Source organism: Delphinapterus leucas, chromosome 12, assembly GCF_059928025.1.
Source record: "Delphinapterus leucas isolate spDelLeu-1000000601 "Yukka" chromosome 12, BTC_Dleu_Yukka2, whole genome shotgun sequence".
In the NCBI taxonomy this organism is placed as follows: Eukaryota; Metazoa; Chordata; class Mammalia; order Artiodactyla; family Monodontidae; genus Delphinapterus; species Delphinapterus leucas.
The window spans coordinates 18777001-18798948 of record NC_143140.1 but is presented as its reverse complement, the minus strand read 5'-3'; the positions used below and the strand labels follow the sequence as shown (position 1 = coordinate 18798948).

At 40.3% G+C, this 21948-nt stretch overlaps 1 protein-coding gene across 1 annotated transcript in view; it reads left to right on the top strand.

The window, feature by feature from the left end:
* IMPG1 (interphotoreceptor matrix proteoglycan 1) overlaps positions 1-21948 on the top strand; it is a 150103-nt gene that overhangs the window by 85175 nt on the left and 42980 nt on the right. Inside the window, exons 10-14 of the mRNA XM_089922283.1 lie at positions 2429-2487; positions 5535-5555; positions 6897-7144; positions 8564-8640; positions 9630-9708. Coding sequence (XP_089778409.1) covers positions 2429-2487; positions 5535-5555; positions 6897-7144; positions 8564-8640; positions 9630-9708 — 484 coding nt within the window. The remainder of the gene's footprint in view (positions 1-2428; positions 2488-5534; positions 5556-6896; positions 7145-8563; positions 8641-9629; positions 9709-21948) is intronic.

Here is a 21948-nt window from a genome sequence, read left to right as displayed (position 1 = left end):
GGCATAGATAATGTAGGCTCAGCAGTAATTTTAGATACAGTGACAATGCAGTGGCATATGGATGAGTTTAGAGAAAGGAAAAGATGCTCTCAACTCGATTAAGCAAAGTTTGCTGAGTCCCTACTACACGGATGACGATCTGCTACAGACTGGGAGGAAAGGAGATAAAGATGAATAAATAGGACACAATCCCTGAGCCCAGGAAGCATAATCTCAATGAAGAGACAGCATGCCCCTCATGGACTGTTTTACAGGACGTATGGCAATAAGTTCTAAAACAGTAGGGAGAAGAAATAATGGAGCCTGACTTGGGGGAGCTACAAATGCTTTTCAATAGAGAAGATGCTTGAGCTGTCTTTGAATGATGGCGTGGGGGAGGCAGTCAATGAGCAGAAGGTAGGAGAAGTTGCATTGAGGGCTAAAGGGGAGAAAAGGTCACAGAAGCCTGGAGGAAGTACGTGTCATATTTGGGGAGACACAGGAGTTAGTCTAGTGTGACCAGAGGACACGATATTGGCCGAAGGGGTCAGGATGGCAGGAGGTGCAAATGGAAAGGTACTTGGAGGGGCAGACTGTGGAGGGTCTTAAATATCATTCTAAAGAATTGAAACTTATTCAGTAGGCACTGCAGCCCATCACAGGATTTTTAGTGAAGGGCAACAGATAGGGAATGATTAACTTGGGAAGAAAGTGTAGTCAAGGGGACATCTTCCTTCGCCCACCCCAGCACACCCCCAGAACCCATTTTCCTTCCCTCCCCCTACACACATCCAGAAAACCATTCAGCAGTGTCAGAGGGGAGACAGGGAGGATGTGCCTGCCGCATGGGAATATGAAGAATGTGGTAGAAACAAAAGTCATGTGGAATTCAGACTCGCAGGCATTGGTGACTGGACAGCAGGAGCACAGAGGGAAGGCGTGTAGGGTTGCTGGAGTCTCTGGATAGAAGACCAAGGGTGTTCGTGACCCTGACCGAGATAGGGAGCCTGGGAGGAAAGGCAGATCTGGAAGGAAGAGATTCACTCTGGTTTGGGCGTATTTAGTTGGTGGCAAAGTTGGGATTTCCATGTGAAGAACTCCAAGGTGCATCTCAGGTGATTGTGGAAGATCCCCCAACGAGAGGCAGAGGGGAGTGGGTGCAGGGAAAGGGGGACAGGGTGGGCCCTCCCTTCAGTGCTTTACTACTAACTGCTATCACTTCCTCATGGTTTCTCTTGCCTCCCTGCCTCCCACGAGTGAACTGGATGGGGCAGAGCCCATTTCCATGGTGATGTGTCCTGAGAGCCTAGCACAGAACCCACAGCAGAGCTTCCTGCATACATAGGAGCGTGTGTGCAATGAGGGGCTGAGAATGCAGACCTGCAGAATCCTTACAGCTGAGGGAGAGGGTGAAGTCAGATATAGGATGGAGGGAAGGAGACTGAGAAAGTGGCCAGAGAGATAGAAAAAGAACCCGAGAAAAGCAGGCACTCTGTGGAAAAGGAGTGGAAAGTGCCCCTGGGTTTGGAGAGGACCATCCTTGCTGGGGGAACCCAGAGGCAGAAGCCAGGCTGCCGTGGATCTGGGAGCCTTTGAGTACTGCAATTGTAAACTGTTCTGATCACACACCTCATGAGCAATATGAAATCAAGAAAGTGTAAAGTCCACATAAATCTAAGAGCAAAACTAATAAGATTAGAGTTTGCTTCTACCATTTTTTTTTACTCATTCTTTTTTTTTCAATTGAAAGATGGTTGCTGTACAATATGGTATGTTACAGGTGTACAATACAGGGATTCACAATTTTTAAAGGTTTTACTCTATTTATAGTGTTATAAAATATTGGCTATATTCCCTGTGTTGTACAATGGATCCTTGTAGCTTATTTTATACCTAATAGCTTGTACTTAACCCCTTACCCCTGCATTGCCCCTCCCCCTTCCCTCTCCCCACTGGTAGCCGCTAGTTTGTTCTACCTGTGAGTCTGCTTCTTGTTTGTTGTATTCACTAGTTTGATGTATGCTTCTACCATTTTATTTAGGTACAGCAGCCAGTTTGACTTTAATAATCCCTTTAACATTACAGATGTTTTCCAAATCATATAATTCAATTCAGAAAATATGATCATTACTCTGTGTGTATAAATAAAAATACTGTAGCAAAAAAAGTTTCTTCCAAATACCACCTTAAAATTATTTCATATTTTATGTAAAGTAACCAGTAAAGCAGGTCAGAACTACCCAATTACAGCTTTTAAATAAATAGCAAAACACTTTCCTCTGGGTTTTAGAAATAAATGAGAACAAAAAGTTTGGCCTCAATCGTTACTTCAATTTTCCATGTTCACTTTTTTCCCCTAACTCATCAAAAGTGTTTAGGCTTTCTCAGTTAGATAAGATATGACCCAGTAGAACCAAAGAGTATTTCACAAATTTCTTTCTCTCTGCAGATGCAAAAGGTATTTAAGAAACTTCCAGGATTCAAAGAAATCCATGTGTCAGGATTTAGGTAAGAGAATCGGACTCTTCTCAATTTTTAACTTTCTTTCTCGCTATCCCCTTTTAAAAGCAATGTCATGAGGATTTTAAGGTCACTTTTACCCCAATTGTTTAGCTCAGCCAAATCCTGAAATCTGAATACATTTCAGATGAAGGAGTTGTCTAATTAGAACATGACTCTAGGTGATTTTTAAGGAGTAACACAGGAGCCGACCTCCTTCCTTCCTCCGGATTCAGAAACACCGCAAGGACAATGTCATTTACCAAACCTCTTAGGAAAATCCCTCAGCAGAGACAGATCCAGAAAAGTAGCAATTAGTTACCTTGATGTCAATTGCCTGGTGTCCTATCCAGTGCTAAGTACCCGTCATTGTTTAAGCAAATCAACTTGATCCTAGGGAGACAGGGGAAACTAATCAAAAGTGGTACCTATAGGGGTAAGAGAATTGGGTAGACAGGGATGGGGATGGAACTATTAATACCTGTTTTATCACTTTGATGCCTGACTGTATTTTTATACCGTTCTGATGTCTGGTCCATAGTAATGTATTACCATGCAAAATTTATAAAATTGAATATTTAAATAGAAGACATGAAATAAAATAGTGCCACGCTAAAGCAGGGTTCCGTCATGTTCCCACAGCTTTCCCATAAGCAGGCCTACATCCAGTAGCATCTCAATATTCCAATGTGGGTTCAGGAGTTTTGGCAAAACTTCTGCATCTTTCTTTTAAGTTCTCACTGTTCAACACATCTACAAGGGGGATCATAATGTGGTATTTTTTTAACTGTGCCACAGGGCATATATCAGCCCTGGTGTGAGCAGAATGAGATCCCTTGCACTGAGGGGGATTTGTAAAACGGGAGGACAGGCCTCTCTCGAAGTTCCTCCTGGCCTGTCACCATCTGTTGTCTTAAAGCAAGAAGGTCCACAGGGTGGGTCCCACATAACCACAAAGAACAGTTGTGTAGATGGGGGGCTCCACCCATTTATTTCTCTCGAAGCTATCAGGCCCCTCTGATTTGTGTAATTTCAGAGGAAGGACATGTTGAACCGTGAAAGTAACAACAGATGAAACCCTTAACATTTACCAAAGCAGACTCGTTTTTCTTTATTTCAAGATGCTGCTCCACAGTACTCCATGTGAAATCAGATGGATTAGAGAGAAATAAAAGGTGATAGGAGAATACTCTGCATAGATGCAAGGTCTTCTGGATAGACCACTGCAGTTAAAGAATAAATTTTTAATTTAAACCTGAAGGAAAGGATAGGAACAGTTCTCTCGGTGAATGTTCAAATGCTCATTATCTCCTCTCTTCAAATAAATGAAAAACTAATAATAATTTTAAAAATCTGTTTCAGAAGAAAACCAAAATGTTAGGGGATGAAATTTTGCAAGGTAAATATTTTAAAGTTATTAGATCCTCTGAAACTGCATCTTTCCCATGTGTTTTTCTCTGTAAGAGTTTATCCTTCTTTCTGTCAAGGATGCTTATAAAGTATATTTGATCATATGATTTGCATTATGATTTCCATTATGTTATGTAGACTTAGTCTCCCAGAAAACATTTTGACCCCCGAATACAATAAATACAATAAATACATACATATAAATAAATACAATCAATAATATGCTTATGAGTGTGGCAAACTTTTAATCATGAAAAACAATGCTCAGAATATTGTAAAGTAAACTTGTTATGAAGGAAATTGCTTTCTCATGGAGCCAGATCCTCCCACAGAAGACCTAAACTCCCAGGAGTCTCAAGGTACCCTCTTTCTATGAGCTCACTCTTATAAAACCTGATCTACAATTAAACAAATACTTTTATATCAGTGACCTCATTTGATTCCTGTAACACAACTGGGAAGAAGTTAGAACATCTATTATTAACACGGTTATAAGGAGGAACATTAAAGGTTCCACTTTAAATATTGCTTTATCTCTTAAGGCAACTATGAGAAACTATTAACAATCATTCAATCTAGTTGGAGGGTATATTCCTTCACAAACGTGTACACAGCTATCCACAGCAGCTTCATTTGTATTAGCCAAGAACTGGAATAGCCATCAGCAGAGTCGTAGATAAACAAATTGTGGTATATTCTTACCACAGACTGCTACTCAGCGAAAGAATGAACTACTGGAATACACAACAACATAGATTCATCTCAGAATAATCATGTGGGGTGAAAGATGCCCCAAAAAAGGAGTATGATATAATTCCATTTGCATTTAACTCTCGATAATGCAAACTAGTCTACAGTGAGTGAAGACAGATGAGCTTCTAGACTAAATTCACGTTATGTGCCCAGAGAAGTCCAAAATGTTGTCGCCAGTCTGGTGACCAAATGGCCTTTTTTTCTGGCACAAACAGGTGGTGGCGTGACAAAATGAGCCCAGGCTATGGTCTTCCAGGCCAGGGTTGGAATCTCGGCTCTGCTACTTTTCCACTGACAGCTTTCCCTCTCTCTGCATCTTCCCTTATCTATAAAATGGTGATCGTGTTGTTGAAAAGATTAAATGAAGAAGCATGTAAACTGCGTGCAACAGACCACCCACTCGGTAAACAGGGGTTTGCTTTTCCTGCAACCTGTTGCGTGGTGAATTGTTCCATCCCCTTAAGGCTTACTGATTAAAGCAATTCAAAAAACAGTCAGCAAAACTCCAGTTCCAGCGTCTGGTCTCAGAAAAATTACCTTCAGGAATAAACTAAGGGGATGAGAAACCCATTTATAAAATACTTTTTAAAACAACTTCCTGGCACCAGCACCCCACTGAAAACCTAAGATGTATAGGATATATTTGAAGCCTCTGTAAAAGGAATATAAGGAAATCAAAGAGTTTAAGTACCTAAAATCTTTGAACTAAGGCTCAAATCCTAATAAGAAACAAAGTCATAAGAAATAAGACATCCAAAGTCTGATGGCTCTGAACCAACATGGGAGACAATGAAACTTTTTTTTTGTATGTGATTGATTCATCAAACGTCTCAATAAATTTCATGAAAATTCTTTCTCCCTTGCATGTTCCCGTTGTGTATGATGACATGAAGACCAAAGAAAGAAAGAGATGGGTAATTTGAACTTTTTTTTTAATGTTTTGAAATATAGTACATTTCACACACACACGCGTTTATGTGCTAAACTCTTGCAGATTATTTTTACGTATAAAGTCTGGGATAAGCCAGTGTCTTTTTATTGGTGTCTTATTTAAATGGGAGTATTTGATCAATTGCTCAGTAGTAGAAAAGAACCCTCAAATCAAAATCACTATGTGGAGAAGCAGGTAAACAGTGACCTACCTGACCAGCGAGAGTGTGTTCTATACAACGCAAAAGGTTTTCAAAAGAAAAACCTAAAAACACCTATCTGTGATGCAAGTGTGTTTCAACCATTTCTTAAATGTCATTTGTGATGGGAAGTTGTCGGTCTGGATGCACACTTGTGCATGCAAGCCTCCTAAGTCTGTAATAAAGCAGAGGAACTGATTTGCCCCTTGGTTCCCAGGTCAGTGTGAATGGGGAAAGGGCACACTGTATCTAGCTTGGCTCCTGTAATTGGGGAAATAACCGACTGTAGACTCTGATTGATCGTGTGACCCGAAGAACTGCCGAGAATACACATTATCGGTTCCTGTGGCCTTTAAAACATTTTTGTATCCCTCTGTGTGGATTTATGGCATAAACTAAGAGGTAAAACCTGGTCCTAGAGGACAGAGCTAGAGAGGATCCTATTTCATGTTTACATGAGTAAAGGCGCTGATTCAATAAATATGATAACAAATACAGTTAATCATGAACTACTTCCCTTTCTCTTTTCTCACATCTTCCTTCTAAGATGTTATTTTAAAAGCAACTTGAGGGAAGAAGAGATTATGTTTAATATAGTGCTGTATTTTTTAATTAAAAAAATACTTCTTCAAAAAAGTAGAAAAGAAATAGCCTTGAGAACTGAAGCTTTGACTTGGCTAAAACACATACATATTTTTGTCCGCCTGCTATATCCTACAAGAGGCTACTTGTAGGAAAAGAAAAAAGATAATTCATCCTTCTTGCTGATTGGCACTTATAAGACCACGAAAACACTGATCAATACCAGCAGCTCTTGACAATTAACTTTTTCACAAAGACCTGAAGTGAAAATTTATGGTCACTTGATCCAGTTAATAGTCTCTCTTCAAGATGGGTTTCAGTCCCATCATACATTCTATTTCAGAGCTGAAATATATGTCAATTCTTTTTCTACCTTTCAGATTTCTGACAAACACTGAAATTAGTTTCAAGTGTGTGATATTCATTAAAAGTCCGTCAGGAAAGAGGTTGAAGCTGTCCTGAAGCTTTGTAGCAACATAGTGATTCTCTTTATAAGGCATGTAACAATGGCTTTGGATGTGATGTGTCCTCTGCGATCTACAGGTCAAGCTCTACAGAGATGCAACTTACAGCCATCTTTCAGAGAGACAAAGCAGAAGCAAAAAGCCCTGCAGGTGACCTCCTGTCTTTTGATTCCAACAAAATTGAAAGTGAAGGAGACCTTCATGGAACGATGGAGGAAAACAAGCAAATGGAAATCTACCCCACAGCTTCAGACCTCAGAAAGCTGATCAGCAAAGCACTGGAGGAAGACCAGTCCTTGGATATGGGGTCAATTCAGTTCACTGATGGTCAGTGGGTGATTTCATAGTTCTGAGTTTATCCTCATCCTGACAGAGAGATGAGGAGGTGTGACTGTCTCCTGGTCACTGTCATTTTAACTTGGGTCCTGTAGAGTCAGTCATTTCGGTGACAGGCCAATCACGGATGGTTATCATTTCTGTCTTTCCTCACTGCCCCCCGGGTCTCATTCAATGAGCCTTTCGTGACCACTTCACACCAAAAATAGCTCTAGGGAAGCCAAGAGGCTCAGCTCAGCCCATCTCGACCACAGTCAACCAGTGGAACCCAGGTGGAGAGAAGAACCCGAGGAGAGTTCTGTTCCCCTGGCACAGCCCAGATTCCCTCATCTAGTAAATGGGTCAGGTTCCAGATGGCACATTTGAATTAGGATAATTTGAAAAGAGTTTCATAAAGGGACTATTTATAAAGGTTTCCCTAACGCCCAGAGGACTAGGACAGTTCCCCGGGGCTAGAAGCACCAAGGCCCCACTACTACCTCCAGGCCTGAAGGGCTGCCTAATGATCTAAGCCATCCCAAAGACAGGGAGCAAGGAACCACTGATATGGTCCATATAAGTCAACCTCGCATGGCAGGGAGCAGTGGGGAGAGAAGAGCATGGATCTAAAGAAATCAACAGGTAATCAGGCTCACTCAGGGTCCTCAGAGGGGGCCCTGGAGGGACCCAGGAGCCTGGAACTCTTCACCCAGTACTCTTGGCATAATAGATGGGCACTAGAAATGCCATTTTAATGTGACATGGCATGAAACTGGCATTCTCTGCCAGTTCTGTTTCTGTAGTTTAGAGAGTCAAACTCAACTCTGGAAAACTTTACAAAGATCCCTTGGGATGAGATGTAGGGTGTGTCACTAAAGTTGTCAGTAAACATTAAAATCCTCTTGGTTCACTTTTGAATTTCTAGACAAGTTCAGTGAAAACTTCAGACTCATCTCTGAGAGCATCTGGTACTCTGGGCTGGTGTCTTGGTTGAACCCTTTGGGATAATCTGAGAATTGGGCTTCAGGGTATAAGTAGGACTCGCAAGGACTCACATTCGGTCCTTGGTTCCAGTATTTATTTTAGCCATTTCTTTCTTTGTCAACTTAGTTATATTTTTGTCCCCACTGGCCTAGCCAATCAGTTGGCCTGCTTGGTCCAAATGTGTACAACAAAACTAAACACCCTAAAAATCCACCTTAATAACTGTTCTTATCCCATAGACTTGCAAGATGCACCCCTTGCATGCATCCTTCAGCAGATCACTCAGATCAATGACCACTAGTGCATCTGATTTCTTGATGATTTGTTGTACCACTCCTTAAGAACTGATTATCGCCACATTTCCCAACCTTCACTGTTTTACTGTTCCAACCACAAAAGAAAAAAAAGAAAAAGAAACACTCAAACCTTGTGATTTTTTACCCACAGAAATTGTTGGGTCTTTGCCAGGCCTTGATCCTGACACCCAATCGGTGCTGCCCACTCTCCTCGCTGATATCACAAAGGTGAGTTTGTTGTTCTTCTGTTCTTCAAATAGGAACAAAGCCTCGAAATCTTCCATCAGAAAAAGTCAGCTTAAGGACTGAACAGAGCAAGATCCCCTCTGCACTGCTAAATATAATTCTTTTCTGAATCTAAAAAAGAATGAATATATGTATATGTAGAACTGATTCACTTTGCTGCACACCTGAAACTAACACAACACTGTAAAGCAACTACACTCAAGAAATAAATAAATAAAATTCTTTTCTGTTTTTTACAGGCAGTACTTGCTTACCCACTTCCACTATCTGTATTAATGAAATATAATACAACTTGCATTTCAAATATCCTTAAATTCAAAGTTTCCTTCAACATAGTTAGAGCTCTGTTTCAATTAGAGTCAGGAATTGCCATTTTTGATAAAACAAATACATGTTCGTGAACTGAAAAAATACTTAAAGCAGAATATGTTATTTGACTTTCTGAAATAAATATAACATAAAGATACTTTATAAGTTTGTCCTTAAGTCTTAAGGTCTTATCTATATATTTTATGGGGTTTTTTAAGGATAAATTAATAACTTAGGAAGTAAAAAATGATGAATTCAGTAATAACTTTTGTATTTCATTTAAAGCTATGTTCATTTAATTTACGCCAAAAGTTGTCACTACGGTGTTCATAAATGGAAGCGCTAAGCTTTATTCCCTTTTTAAATAAAAAGATTCATAAGTTCGAATATGACTGACACACGTTGCAAAGTCTTTTGGGTATCAGTTAACCCTATACAGGCAGACTCAGCCACGAGATCGTATTTTACTACTCTATCAATGCATGTTTTCCTTTCACAACATGTTTCTGTATCAGAACCTACAACAGAATCCACAATAGATTCAAGTCAACTACGAAATGATTTGTTTAAGTTTAAATGAAAAGAAAAAATACAGAGTATAACCCTTCTCATATAACAGAGAAATGTCCCTTGTCAACATCTGTCCTAAATTCCTTCTTCAGGTTGCTACTCTGAGTCCAGAGCTTCCTCTTGGTCAACCCATGCTGGAGACAGTGGACAGAGCAGGACAGAGTCTACCTGGTGAGTTACTTCCCACAGGGTCTGTGTTGGATGATGACATCCTCTTTGAGGAATCCATCTATGACACTATCTCAAAGACCAGTGATAAAGTCATCCTCCACCCAGGAGAAGGTTGGGTCCCACCACTGTTTCCAACGGAAGAGCTGTCCACTGAACCATCTTCTTCTAAAGAGGTGGTCACCCTCAGCATCTTTCCCTCAGCTCTCATCCCCAGTCCCACAGAGAGCACTGACAGCCCTTTCCTGACGGATCTGGTGAAAGAAGCTGAAACCAAAGCAGTACCAACCGCTGCCCACCCAGAACAGCCATCTCAACTGAGCTTCAAACCTGAGAGTCTGTCAGGACAAGGTGGGTCTTAAGGCCCATGTCCATGACAAGGGGCTATGGTGACAGAGGATTGGGCTCTTACAATCAGCGTTTGTATTCCTATTCACCATATACAGACTGACCCCGGATACTGTCTGTTCTGCTATGTGTGTCTCTTTAGTGCCAATTAGCACACGTGTAATTGGTCAATAAGGATGTCAGTAAACCTCGAAATCCTCCTAGTTCACTTTTTTGTTTTTTGTTTTACTTTTTAATTAACTTATTTTTTTTAATTGATGTATAGTTCATTTACAATGTTGTGTTAATTTCTGCTGTACAGCAAAGTGATTCCGTTATACATATATATACTTTCTTTCTCATATTCTTTTCCATTGTGGTTTATCACAGGATATTGAATATAGTTCCCTGTGCTCTACAGTAGGACCTTGTTGTTTATCCATTCTATATATACCAGTTTGCATCTGCTAACCCCGAACTCCCAATCCATCCCTCCCTGACCCTCCTCTCCCTTGGCAACCACAAGTCTGTTCTCTCTATCTGTGAGTCCATTTCTGTTTCATAGATAGTTTCATTTGTGTCATATTTTAGATTCCATATATAAGTGATATCATATATTTGTCTTTGTCTGACTTACTTCACTTAATATGACAATCTCTAAGTCCATCCATGTTGCTGCAAATGGCATTACTTCATTCTTTTTTATGGCTGAGTTGTATTCCATTGTGTATATATACCACATTTTCTTTATCCATTCATCTGTCGATGGACATTTAGGTTGTTTCCATGTCTTGGCTATTGTGAACAGTACTGCTATGAACATAGGGGTAGATGTATGTTTTCAAATTATAGCTTTGTCTGGATATATATCCAGGAGTGGGATTGCTGGATCATTTGGTAATTCTATTTTTAGTTTTTTGAGGTTCCTTGTTCACTTCTGAATTTTCAAGAATGTTTACTTTTGAGGCAATAGGGTCAAACTTTCTCACAGTTAAAGAGGAAATCTTTATCAATATATGAAGACCTTATGGGAAAAAAAAGCGAATATTCTGCCGCAGAGTCTTTTTTTAGTGCAAGAAGTAGTGGATATAGTGGCTTTAGGAAACTCTGTGCTTCCCACTTTATACAGCTCCCTGGTGAAACTATAAGTGAAAATGTCTTTAAGGAAGCAATAACCCCAGGATATAAGGATGCTCTGTGATTCTAAGTGGAAATGTCAGGGAAGATTTTTTGTGGCTGATATTTTTAATAGAGCTGTTTCCGTTTTAGTTAGGGCTCTTTACAAAATTCTGTGGGTTTTGGTGGTCTACCTCATTCCTATTTTCCTCGTGTGAAATCAGTAGGCAACTTTACTGAGTACAAGTTTTTTCACAAAAACATGTATGGCATGATAGCAGAACCACCTATACAGATTATATTTGGTTTACATGATTACCAGTGACTAAATATTAACCGCATGGTACAGTTATCTATTTCTGCATTACAAATCACCCTTCAAGCTAGTGCCTTAAAACAACAATTGCTTATTTTGCCCATAAATCTGAAAATTTGGACAGGGATCAGTAGGGACAGCTGTTTTCTGCCCCATGTTGTGACAACTAGAGTGTCTCAACTGGCGTTGAAGATCTTTTTTCAAGAGGGTTCACTCACACAGCTGACAAATCAGTGGTCAGCCAGAGCTGTTGGCTGGAGGCCTCATTTCTCCACTGTGTAGCCTCTCTGAGGGGCTGCTTGAGCTCCCTCTCAGCATGGCAGCTGGGTTCAAGGAGTCATTGTCACAAAAGAAAAAAGTGGAAGGCTCCAATCTCCTCAGGGCCCAGAAACAGTGTCACTTCCTCACATACTAATGGTTAGGCAGCCATAGCGTCCATCTTGATTAAAGAGGAGGGAACATAGACCTTAACTCTTGATGGAAGAAGTAGCAAAGCATTTATGGCCATTGATAATCAACCACAATTCACAACAACCACTCTTTTGACTTTTAAATCACTTAAAAGTTGGTTGGATAAAACAGACCACCTTTTCGTGACATGAATGATATTAAATGCTCACTGGATTCCTTTCCTTCATTATGATATCAAAAATCCTTATTATAAGATCAGTATTTTGGGTATATTAATAAAAATGATAGTATATCTATGATGAAAGTATTATTGTGTTTTCAAAATTGCTTTACTGTTTTCATTTTTTGTATACATTCCTTCCATTCATGAATATACCATAGAACACTAAAGCTGGAAGGACTCTTAGACATACTCTAGTTAAGCTGTATGTTTCACAGGTAAGAAAACCAAGGCTAGAGGTGGGAAGTTCCTTGCTCAAGGTCACACCGTGTAGCTGGTGGCAAAGCCAAGACCATCATTCAAGTTTCTTCCACCTATTACACTATGTTTGGCTTAGTAGCCCCATCATTTTAAAAAATATATAGTGCCCCAAACTTGTTTTCTCTCAACCCACAGCCTCTTCTTTCTCTATTTCACTGCCTTGTCATTTTTTTTAATAGTCTAGCATTCTGAGTCTTCACAGTCTCGCCTTCTAATCACCACAGTTTTCACACAGTTTCACACGTTACAGGGACACAATTTTCACAAAAATCACAGATTGTTTTTCAATTTAGCAGCCTCACTTCCATCTTTATTTTACTACACCGCTGGTGCAGGGCTCCTATTGACGCTCCCTTCTTTACACTCCTTCATTTAGCTTCCGCAAGATGAGTCATTCTTGGTTCTTAGGTTTTTCTTAATAATTTGTTTATTAAAATCCTGCCTCATTCCCCCAAAAAGGTGATGATGGTTTACAGACTTGTGTGAAATACAATAAGATTTTATTTTAAAGAACTGAAAGAAAAGTGGAAGAAAAGATGAAACAAAGATAGGTCAGATGACTCTTGGGGTAATGAAAATGTTTGGGAACTAGATAGAGGTGGTGGTTACACAACGTTGTGAATTTTCCTAACACAATTACTGAATCATTCACTTTTTTTGAGGTCATCAGATGTTTATAACTAATAAATAATTTTAGAATAACAGAATTAAGGCAATATTGAACTGAATATTGCCATCACTCCTTTTTTATATTTGGCATTTTACGATTTAAACCATTTACTTTAAAACGTCTAATATTATGTTATGTTTCACCGTAATAATATTTTTTAAAAAATCAAATGACTCCATAGGGAAAATTGTTTAGAAAGTAAATATCAGAACGTTATTTCTTTGCTTAGGTGGTTCATGAATTTGGCTTTGAGCTTCTCAGCAGACTGTGCAGTGAGGACAATGCAATTTGTCACATGATTTGGAACCTGCACGCTTACAGCATGGTAATTGCTTCGGAGAAAAATATTTCTCCTATGAGTCCTCCTAAGAAGGAGCATCTGGGTTACGGTGAACCACGTTCTGTCTGCCTCAGCCTCCCCTCCAGCATAAACTCAGTGTCAGGTGTTTCCTAGAAGGCCCTCCCTGGAGACGCATAACGAATGCCTGAACCCAGTTCATTACAGTGGTTCCATGAGGGACAGGTGCTGACCGTCTGCCTTAACTCAAGGATTGATTTTAGAGTATCCAGAGGCATGACCATGCGGTATAACCTTCAGTCAACGCCCCATAAATAAAAATTACCCTCATAACTGAGCTTTTGATTAGTATTGACCAAGAAGCACTATATTTGTTGGCCTGGGCTTAGACAGCAAATATGCTATGTTGCCAATGAAAGGCAGATCCATACGTTTTCGTTATCAGCCCAACCAGGGATAGAAAGGACATATCTCAATGACCAATGAAGACCCCCACTAGGAAACATCCCTGATAAAAAGGCATCCCACTCATATATGTAGAAAGGGGAAGGAAAACAAAAAGCAGCTCTAGGCAGGATCAAGGCTTCCCTCCCTCAAAAATTTCTGGGTCTCTCCACAGCACAGGTAGATGACACCCAGGACTCCAAAGCTCTGCACCTCGGCATCACTGAGATAATTCTAGCCTGGAAAAATTTTAAGGTTAGTGTCACCAAAGGCCCACTAAGCCATTAAAATCTCAGTCAAGTACTCATAGAAATCTCTCAGCGTAAGTAGTCTAATGTAGTGGTTAATCCCCTGAGATAAAGTACTTGCAAAATGTGCCTCTAGAACACTAAATGAATTGGTGTCTGTCTGGTCTCGAACTCTGAGGTCGTCTATGTTTATTTTTTTAGGTTAGTTGATCCCATTCTTTCTTGCAGAGCCAGTTATCTGTTAAGATTATTCCTATTTCATAGAAATGAGTCATAAACCTATAGGACAAACTCAACATTCTGTTCTCCACGTAACATGCATCCAACTCGTTCAAAAGTGGTATCATATCATTAGGATAGAAATTTTGTGTGGTTTGGTTTGGTTTGGTTCACATGTGCGTAGGCAGCAATACATTTTCCTTTTCGTTCATTAGAATGATGATCTGACCTGTCAAAAAAGAAGCTCTTTAGTGTTCTCCCTCCCAAATTAGTTTCTCACTTGCTAGACATTCCATTTTAGATGTAAGCCAGATCTCTCAATAAATTGCAATATCTGAAACGGTGAAACAGCAAACTTTAGGCAGAGCTATTCTGCTGTTGGACATTGTTTTGCCTTTAATTCCCTGCATTAATCTGGATTCTCCAGAGAAACAGAACCAACAGGAGATTAGAGATAGAGATTAGAGATAGAGATAGAGATGATAGAGATAGAGATGATAGAGTTAGAGATAGAGATGATAGAGATAGAGAGATAGAGATAGAGATAGAGATGATAGAGTTAGAGATATAGACATAGAGATAGATTCACTATGAGGAATTGGCTCCCATGCTTATGGAGGCTGAGACATCACAGAGCTGCAGTCAGCGAGCTGGGGACCCAGGAGCATCTGTGATGTAAGTCCCAGTCTGAGTCCAAGTCCAAAAGCAAAAGAAGATCAGTGTTCCAGCTCAAAGACAGGCAGAGAGAGTGAATTCCACCTTACTTCGCCTTTTGTCTTACTCAGCCTTCCAGCAGATTGGATGAGGCCCACCCACGTTAGGGAGGAGCCTGCTTTACTCAGTCTACCAATTCAGATCTTAATCTCATCCTGAGACACCCTCACAGACACACGCAGAATAGTGTTTACCCAAATATCTGGGCACCCCATGGCCCAGTCCAATTAGCCATCACATCCCCCATCTAGGTAATAGGTTAAAACACCACACGTTTCTGACTTTCCTTAATCTGGCCTCAGCCTTTGACTCCATTGAAAGGAATCAGTGATATGAGCTAAACTGAATGAACCCATTAGAGAACCCGGGCGCTTATATTCCATGAGGTCAAGGACTCGGTCTGTCTCTACTCATTGCATCATCTTCAGTGTCAAGCCAGATGTGTGGCACATCTAGAGCGACAATTAATATATATTAAATGAGTTAAAGGAGTAAATGATCACATTTATAGCATAATACCTCCATGAAAGTCAGAGTTGATGGGTTAATTTGATTATTTCCCTTTTGGCGCTACCTAAAAATGCAGCTCAGAGAGAGCCAATTAAGTGGTACAGAAACAGTGGTCAGCTATCTATTCTGGCCATTGTGCTCACCATTGCCATAATATGTCATCCATAGTCATGCCTTTGTGGCTTTGCACAAATTATTCTCTCTTGTGCTTATAATACCCATCCATCCTTCTTGCCTGATGACCTCCTACTCATACTTTAAGTTCCAGCCAACATGCCACCTCCTCTGTGAAGCTTTTCCCAACTGCTACCTGAAAAGACTCATAATTACCATTTTTCCCTGACTCTAAAACAAAAAAGTATATATACCTCCATCAGGCATTTACCACTCAGTATTGAAATAATTGGTATGCCTCTCTGGGGTCCCTCCAAGACTGACTTCCTGAAGTGAAAGAACGTGTTCTTATCCTTTTTTTGAAAAACTCCTGCACTGAGCACAGTGTCTGGCGCATGCTTGGGGGTTCATAACTATTTGTTACTGTTGTCAGCTTTACTGGGTCCATCAGTGTTTCTGGTGCCAGATGGTAAACTCCCGGAGGATATACCTCTCTGTGTATCGGTCCTCATGCACCTCCAGAGACAGCCTCACATGAAAGGTGGTATTCCTCATTGGTAAATACTTCTGTCAAAATGAGAGTGCTGAACAACTTTAATTAGCTCCACCGCGTGGGATGTATTAATACCACAAGGATTCATGTGGAGGCATGAAGTGGAGGAAATATGCAATAAGCCACTCTCCCAGCCAAAACATTTTACTTCCTAACTCTCAACCACAAGAGCCTGGCCAAGGTGTTATTTAATTTGCTCCACTTCAAGATGAAAAGATAATAATTAAGACTTGGAAAGATTTGTAAGGAAAACTCAGCTGAACTTTACACAACTAAAGTCAACATGTTTGCCTCTTCTTCCTTGTATTTCTACATTGAGGACCAAACAGTAAATTTTCCCAGCAGGAATATGCCACTAATAAAAATGGTTCAGAGGTCCATGGGGAAAATCTCATCTCAAAGAAGGAAGGGACAGGGCTTCCCTGGTGGCGCAGTGGTTGAGAGTCCGCCTGCCGATGCAGGGGACACGGGTTCGTGCCCCGGTCCGGGAAGATCCCACATGCCGCACAGTGGCTGGGCCCGTGAGCCATGGCCGCTGAGCCTGCGCATCCGGAGCCTGTGCTCCGCAACGGGAGAGGCCACAACAGTGAGAGGCCCGCGTACCGCAAAAAAAAAAGAGAATTCAAAGACAGGCAAAATATAAGCCAGGGATCAACAACTGAAAGCCCTGTGGCCCAAACCCAGCCCACCACTGGTTTCCCAACAGCCTGTGAGTCAAGTATGGTTTTTACATCTCTAAATGGCTGAAAAAAATCAAAAGAATTATAATGTTTTATGACGTGTGAAAATAACATGAAATTCCATTTCAGCACCGATAAATAAGTTTTACTGCAACACAGTCAAGCCCCTTGACCTGCTATGGCTATTTTAGAGCTACAGTAGCATAGCTGGGTGGTTGCAATAGAGACCAGATGAGCTATACAGCCTAAAACATCAATATTTACCATTTGGCCCTTCTCAGGAGAAGTTTGCCAACCCCTGATATAGGCAGTCAAGAATACTGGCACAAATTTGCAAATTGACGCAAAACTGGTCAAAATCTACCCAGCAGTAAAATATAATGTTTGGAATCATCTCTTCCAGAGGGGGGAAATCAATGGCCTCCCCATCAGACAGACTTCACTTGCGTCTCTGTGGACTACAATTATTGCATTACCTTTAGTTCCCTACCTTTAGTAGGAACCTTTAGTTCCATAGCTTATGGAGCTATAAACTAGCCCAAAGACAATGAAAAGCACACAACTCTCTAAAATTAGATAACCTCCCACAATCTGCCCACTGATGCTCATAATTCCTTTGAAAAGACACCCAGTAATCTTTTACACCCATATCACAGTCTTTCACAATTTTTTCTAACACAAACTAAACTACATTCTTTTTTTTTTAAATATTTATTGAAGTAGAGTTGATTTACAATGTGTTAGTTTCAGGTGTACAGCAAAGTGAATCAGTTATACACACACATACATCCACTCTTTTTTAGATTCTTTTCCCATATAGGCCATTAGAGAGTACCGAGTAGAGTTCCCTGTGCTATACAGTAGGTATCTATTTTATTTATGATAGTGTGGATATGTCAATCCCAATATCCCAATTTATCCCCCCCTACCTTATGCCCGGTAACCAGGTTTGTTTTCTATATCTGTAACTCTATTCTGTTTTGTAGATAAGTTCATTTGTACCATTTTTTTAGATTCCACATATAAGCAATATCATATGTATTTGTCTTTCTCTGACTGATTTCACTTCACTCAATATGACAATCTCTAGGTCCATCCATGTTACTGCAAATGACGTTATCTCCTTTTTATGGCTGAGTAATATTCCATTGTATATATGTACCACATCTTCTTTAACCATTCCTCTGTTGATGGACATTTAGGTTGCTTCCATGTCTTGGCTATTGTGAATAGCACTGCAGAGAACATTGGGGTGCATGTGTCTTTACGAATTATGGTTTTCTCCGGATATATGCCCAGTAGTGGGATTGCTGGATCATATGGTAGTTCTATGTTTAGTTTTTAAGGAATCTCCATACTGTTCTCTGTAATGATTGTACCAATTTACATTCCCACCAACAGTGGAGGAGGGTTTCCTTTTCTCCACACCCTCTCCAGCATTTATTGTTTGTAGACTTTTTGATGATGGCCACTCTGACCAGTGTGAGGTGATACCTGACTGTAGTTTTGATTTGCATTTCTCTAATAATTAGTGATGTTGAGCATGTTTTCATGTGCTTTTTCAAGACATCAGAGTTATCCTCTGAAGAGAACTCGTATTTCAGATGTGCTTAGGATATGGCCAGACCCCATTTTATAACCCATATTCTCTGCCTGCTCTAGGAGCTGGGTGCACGCCAGTGACTGACCACCACTAACTGAGCCCTAATTGTCAGCTTCTCATTCACAGACCAAACATTAGTCCTTATTTGGCTTGTGCAGAGTCCTCTGGGCAAGGAGCTCCCTTAAACGAAGGCCTGGGCTCTGCCCTGAGGGAGCATGTGTTCCTGGCACACACATTTCCAAGCCAATAGAGATGCTCCATTTTAGATCTGATTCCCCTGTGATTTTATAGCTTCCCACTTTCCCCAAAGAAAAGGCAGCATTCCTCTAAAATTCTTATCCAGACTGCATTTCTTCCATTTACTGGTAGAAAAATATCTGCATAAAAATCAATATTCTCTGATATTCTCTGATCACCCTTAAAATGCATGTTTGACTTTTCAATCAACTTTATTTTCATTTAAGCTGTTGAATATTTATTGCAATTAAGAAAATCCTCATTAAACATACCTTCAGTGTTTTGATGATATTCCTATGAAAACTTTTTGTGAAGTAAACAATTTTCCAAATCTGCGCTAAAATCTTTGTATTATTTTTTAAAAGTATCTCTTGCTTTGATTTTATCAGTACACAGTCAAAATTGCTTAAGGCCATTCTCTGAAGACACTCTCTCCTAAAGCCAGACTTTCATCTCCAGGGTACACCAGCTCGGTTTCTACAAACGATAACCGTTTGTGGCTCAAAGAATCGCACTTGCTGAATTTTGCTTTCTTGTGTTTGGCTTTGCTGTCACCACATCCCTAAAGACAGCAGGGCTTATCAGTCTTATCAGTCTTCTTTCACAAACACAGACGCTCCAGCTAATGAGAGTTAGGCCTCCCTTTTATGTCTCCCAAAGCACGCCAGTTGTCCTCTTTCACAGCACTTGGCACACTTGTGATTGTATAGTTACTGCTTGAAGATGGAAAGTTCCCTGAAGACAAGCGCTGGGTCTGCCATATTCACCACTCTAGTGTCAGCAGTGCAGTGAGGAGGGTTCTGGAGTCTGACTGTGTGCATCCAAACCCCAGCTAACTACTTGCAGCCTTGGGCGAGTTATTTAACCTCTCTCTGTGCCTCAGTTTTCCATCTGTGAAATGGTCATAACAGTACTTATTTCATGGGGTTCTTGTGAAGATTTAGTTAGTATGTACAATGCTTAGAATTGTGCCTGGGGAGAGGAATGGACTGGGAGTTTGGGGTTAGTAGATGCAAACTATTACATATAGAATGGATAAACAATAGGTCCTACTGTACAGCACAGGGAACTATACTCAATCTCCTGGGATAACCATAACGAAAAAGAATATAAAAAAGAATGTAGGGCTTCACTGGTGGCGCAGTGGTTGAGAGTCCACCTGCCGATGCAGGGGACATGGGTTCGTGACCCAGTCCGGGAAGATCCCACATGCCGCGGAGCAGCTGGGCCAGTGAGCCATGGCCGCTGAGCCTGCGCGTCCGGAACCTGTGCTCCGCAATGGGAGAGGCCACAACAGTGAGAGGCCCACGTACCACAAAAAAAAAAAAAAAGATGTATACATGCGTATAAATAAGTCACTTTTCTGTACAGCAGCAATTACCACAACACTGTAAATCAACCATACTTCAATTTAAAAAAAAAAAAGTTTAAGAAAATCTAAAAAAAAAAAAAAAAAAAAGACTTGTGCCTGGTACATACAATGTAACCAAAAAATAACAACATGCCTGGCACAGCTCAATATGCAATAAATATTCATTAAATGAATGAATGATTGAAGTGAAAGCAGAATTGAATCAAATATTCAAATATTCCAAGTCTAGTGCTTTTTCACTCTTCTTCCATGCTTTCTTGAATATACAGAAAGCTTAATTTTAGGAAAAAAGCAGGATTCCAGCAAACTTTTAAACAATAATTCCACTGGTTCTCTCCATAAAAATGATCATTGGATTAACTGAAAAATTACTTTTCTCTGGGTTTGCTGTTCTAGTCCTTGACTTTAAGCCAACATGCTTTAAAAATAGCCATAAATTCATCTCTAGCAATTGATTTAAATTACCATTTTATACTGGTACCTAGTATGTGTTCAATAAACATGAGGGATGATTGTTTTAAGGAATGGATGAAGGATTCATATGTACATATAATTTGGTAAAATTAGAGCTTAGAGCAGTGTGTAATACAAAATATACCAGACAATTAAGGACACACTTTCATTCAGACTATTACAATAGGGGGAACATTCATTAATGAGGAATGTGTCAAACAGAAAAAGTGGGCTGAGGTTTCATAGAGGCTGAGTCTTATGGGAGTCCGGAGAAAGTGCACAGTGAGTCTCACCCAAGTCACATGAGGAAGGGGGATTCTTTGCAGTTAACCCTTCCCCAGAACAAAAAAGGGTGGGGAGATTTCAGAAAGCAAAAGGGTTGAGGTGAGTGGGAGTTCTTAACCATAGCTATTTTTTGGAAAAGGTCAAGTTCAACATTGTCAAGAGTAATTTTCAATGGGGCAATACTGCCCTGCAGGATATGTCTTGAGAATGTGAGTGACAGAGACACTTCTTAGTTGCCTCAGTAATGGGAGGGCACTGCTAATCCTTCGTGGGAAGAGAAATTCTCTAATATGCAGGACAATACCACACAACAAAGGATTTATCTGCTTCCACTAATACTTTTTCTTTTCTTTTTTTTTTTTTACGTCTTTATTGGAGTATAATTGCTTTACAATGATGTGTTAGTTGCTGCTTTATAACAAAGTGAATCAGTTATACATATACATATGTTCCCACATCTCTTCCCTTTTGCGTCTCCCTCCCTCCCACCCTCCCTATCCAACCCCTCCAGGCGGTCACAAAGCACCGAGCTGATCTCCCTGTGCTATGCGGCTGCTTCCCACTAGCTATCTACCTTACGTTTGGTACTGTATATATGTCCATGCCTCTCTCTCGCTTTGTCACAGCTTACCCTTCCGCCTCCCCATATCCTCAAGTCCATTCTCTAGTAGGTCTGTGTCTTTATTCCTGTCTTACCCCTAGGTTCTTCATGACATTTTTTTTCTTAAATTCCATATATATGTGTTAGCATACGGTATTTGTCTTTCTCTTTCTGACTTACTTCACTCTGTATGACAGACTCTAGGTCCATCCACCTCATTACAAATAGCTCAATTTCGTTTCTTTTTATGGCTGAGTAATATTCCATTGTATATATGTGCCACATCTTCTTTATCCATTCATCCAATGATGGACACTTAGGTTGTTTCCATCTCCGGGCTATTGTAAATACAGCTGCAATGAACATTTTGGTACATGACGCTTTTTGAAATATGGTTTTCTCAGGGTATATGCCCAGTAGTGGGATTGCTGGGTCATATGGCAGTTCTATTTGTAGGTTTTTAAGGAACCTCCATACTGTTCTCCATAGTGGCTGTACCAATTCACATTCCCACCAGCAGTGCAAGAGGGTTCCCTTTTCTCCGCACCCTCTCCAGCATTTATTGTTTCTAGATTTTTTGATGATGGCCAT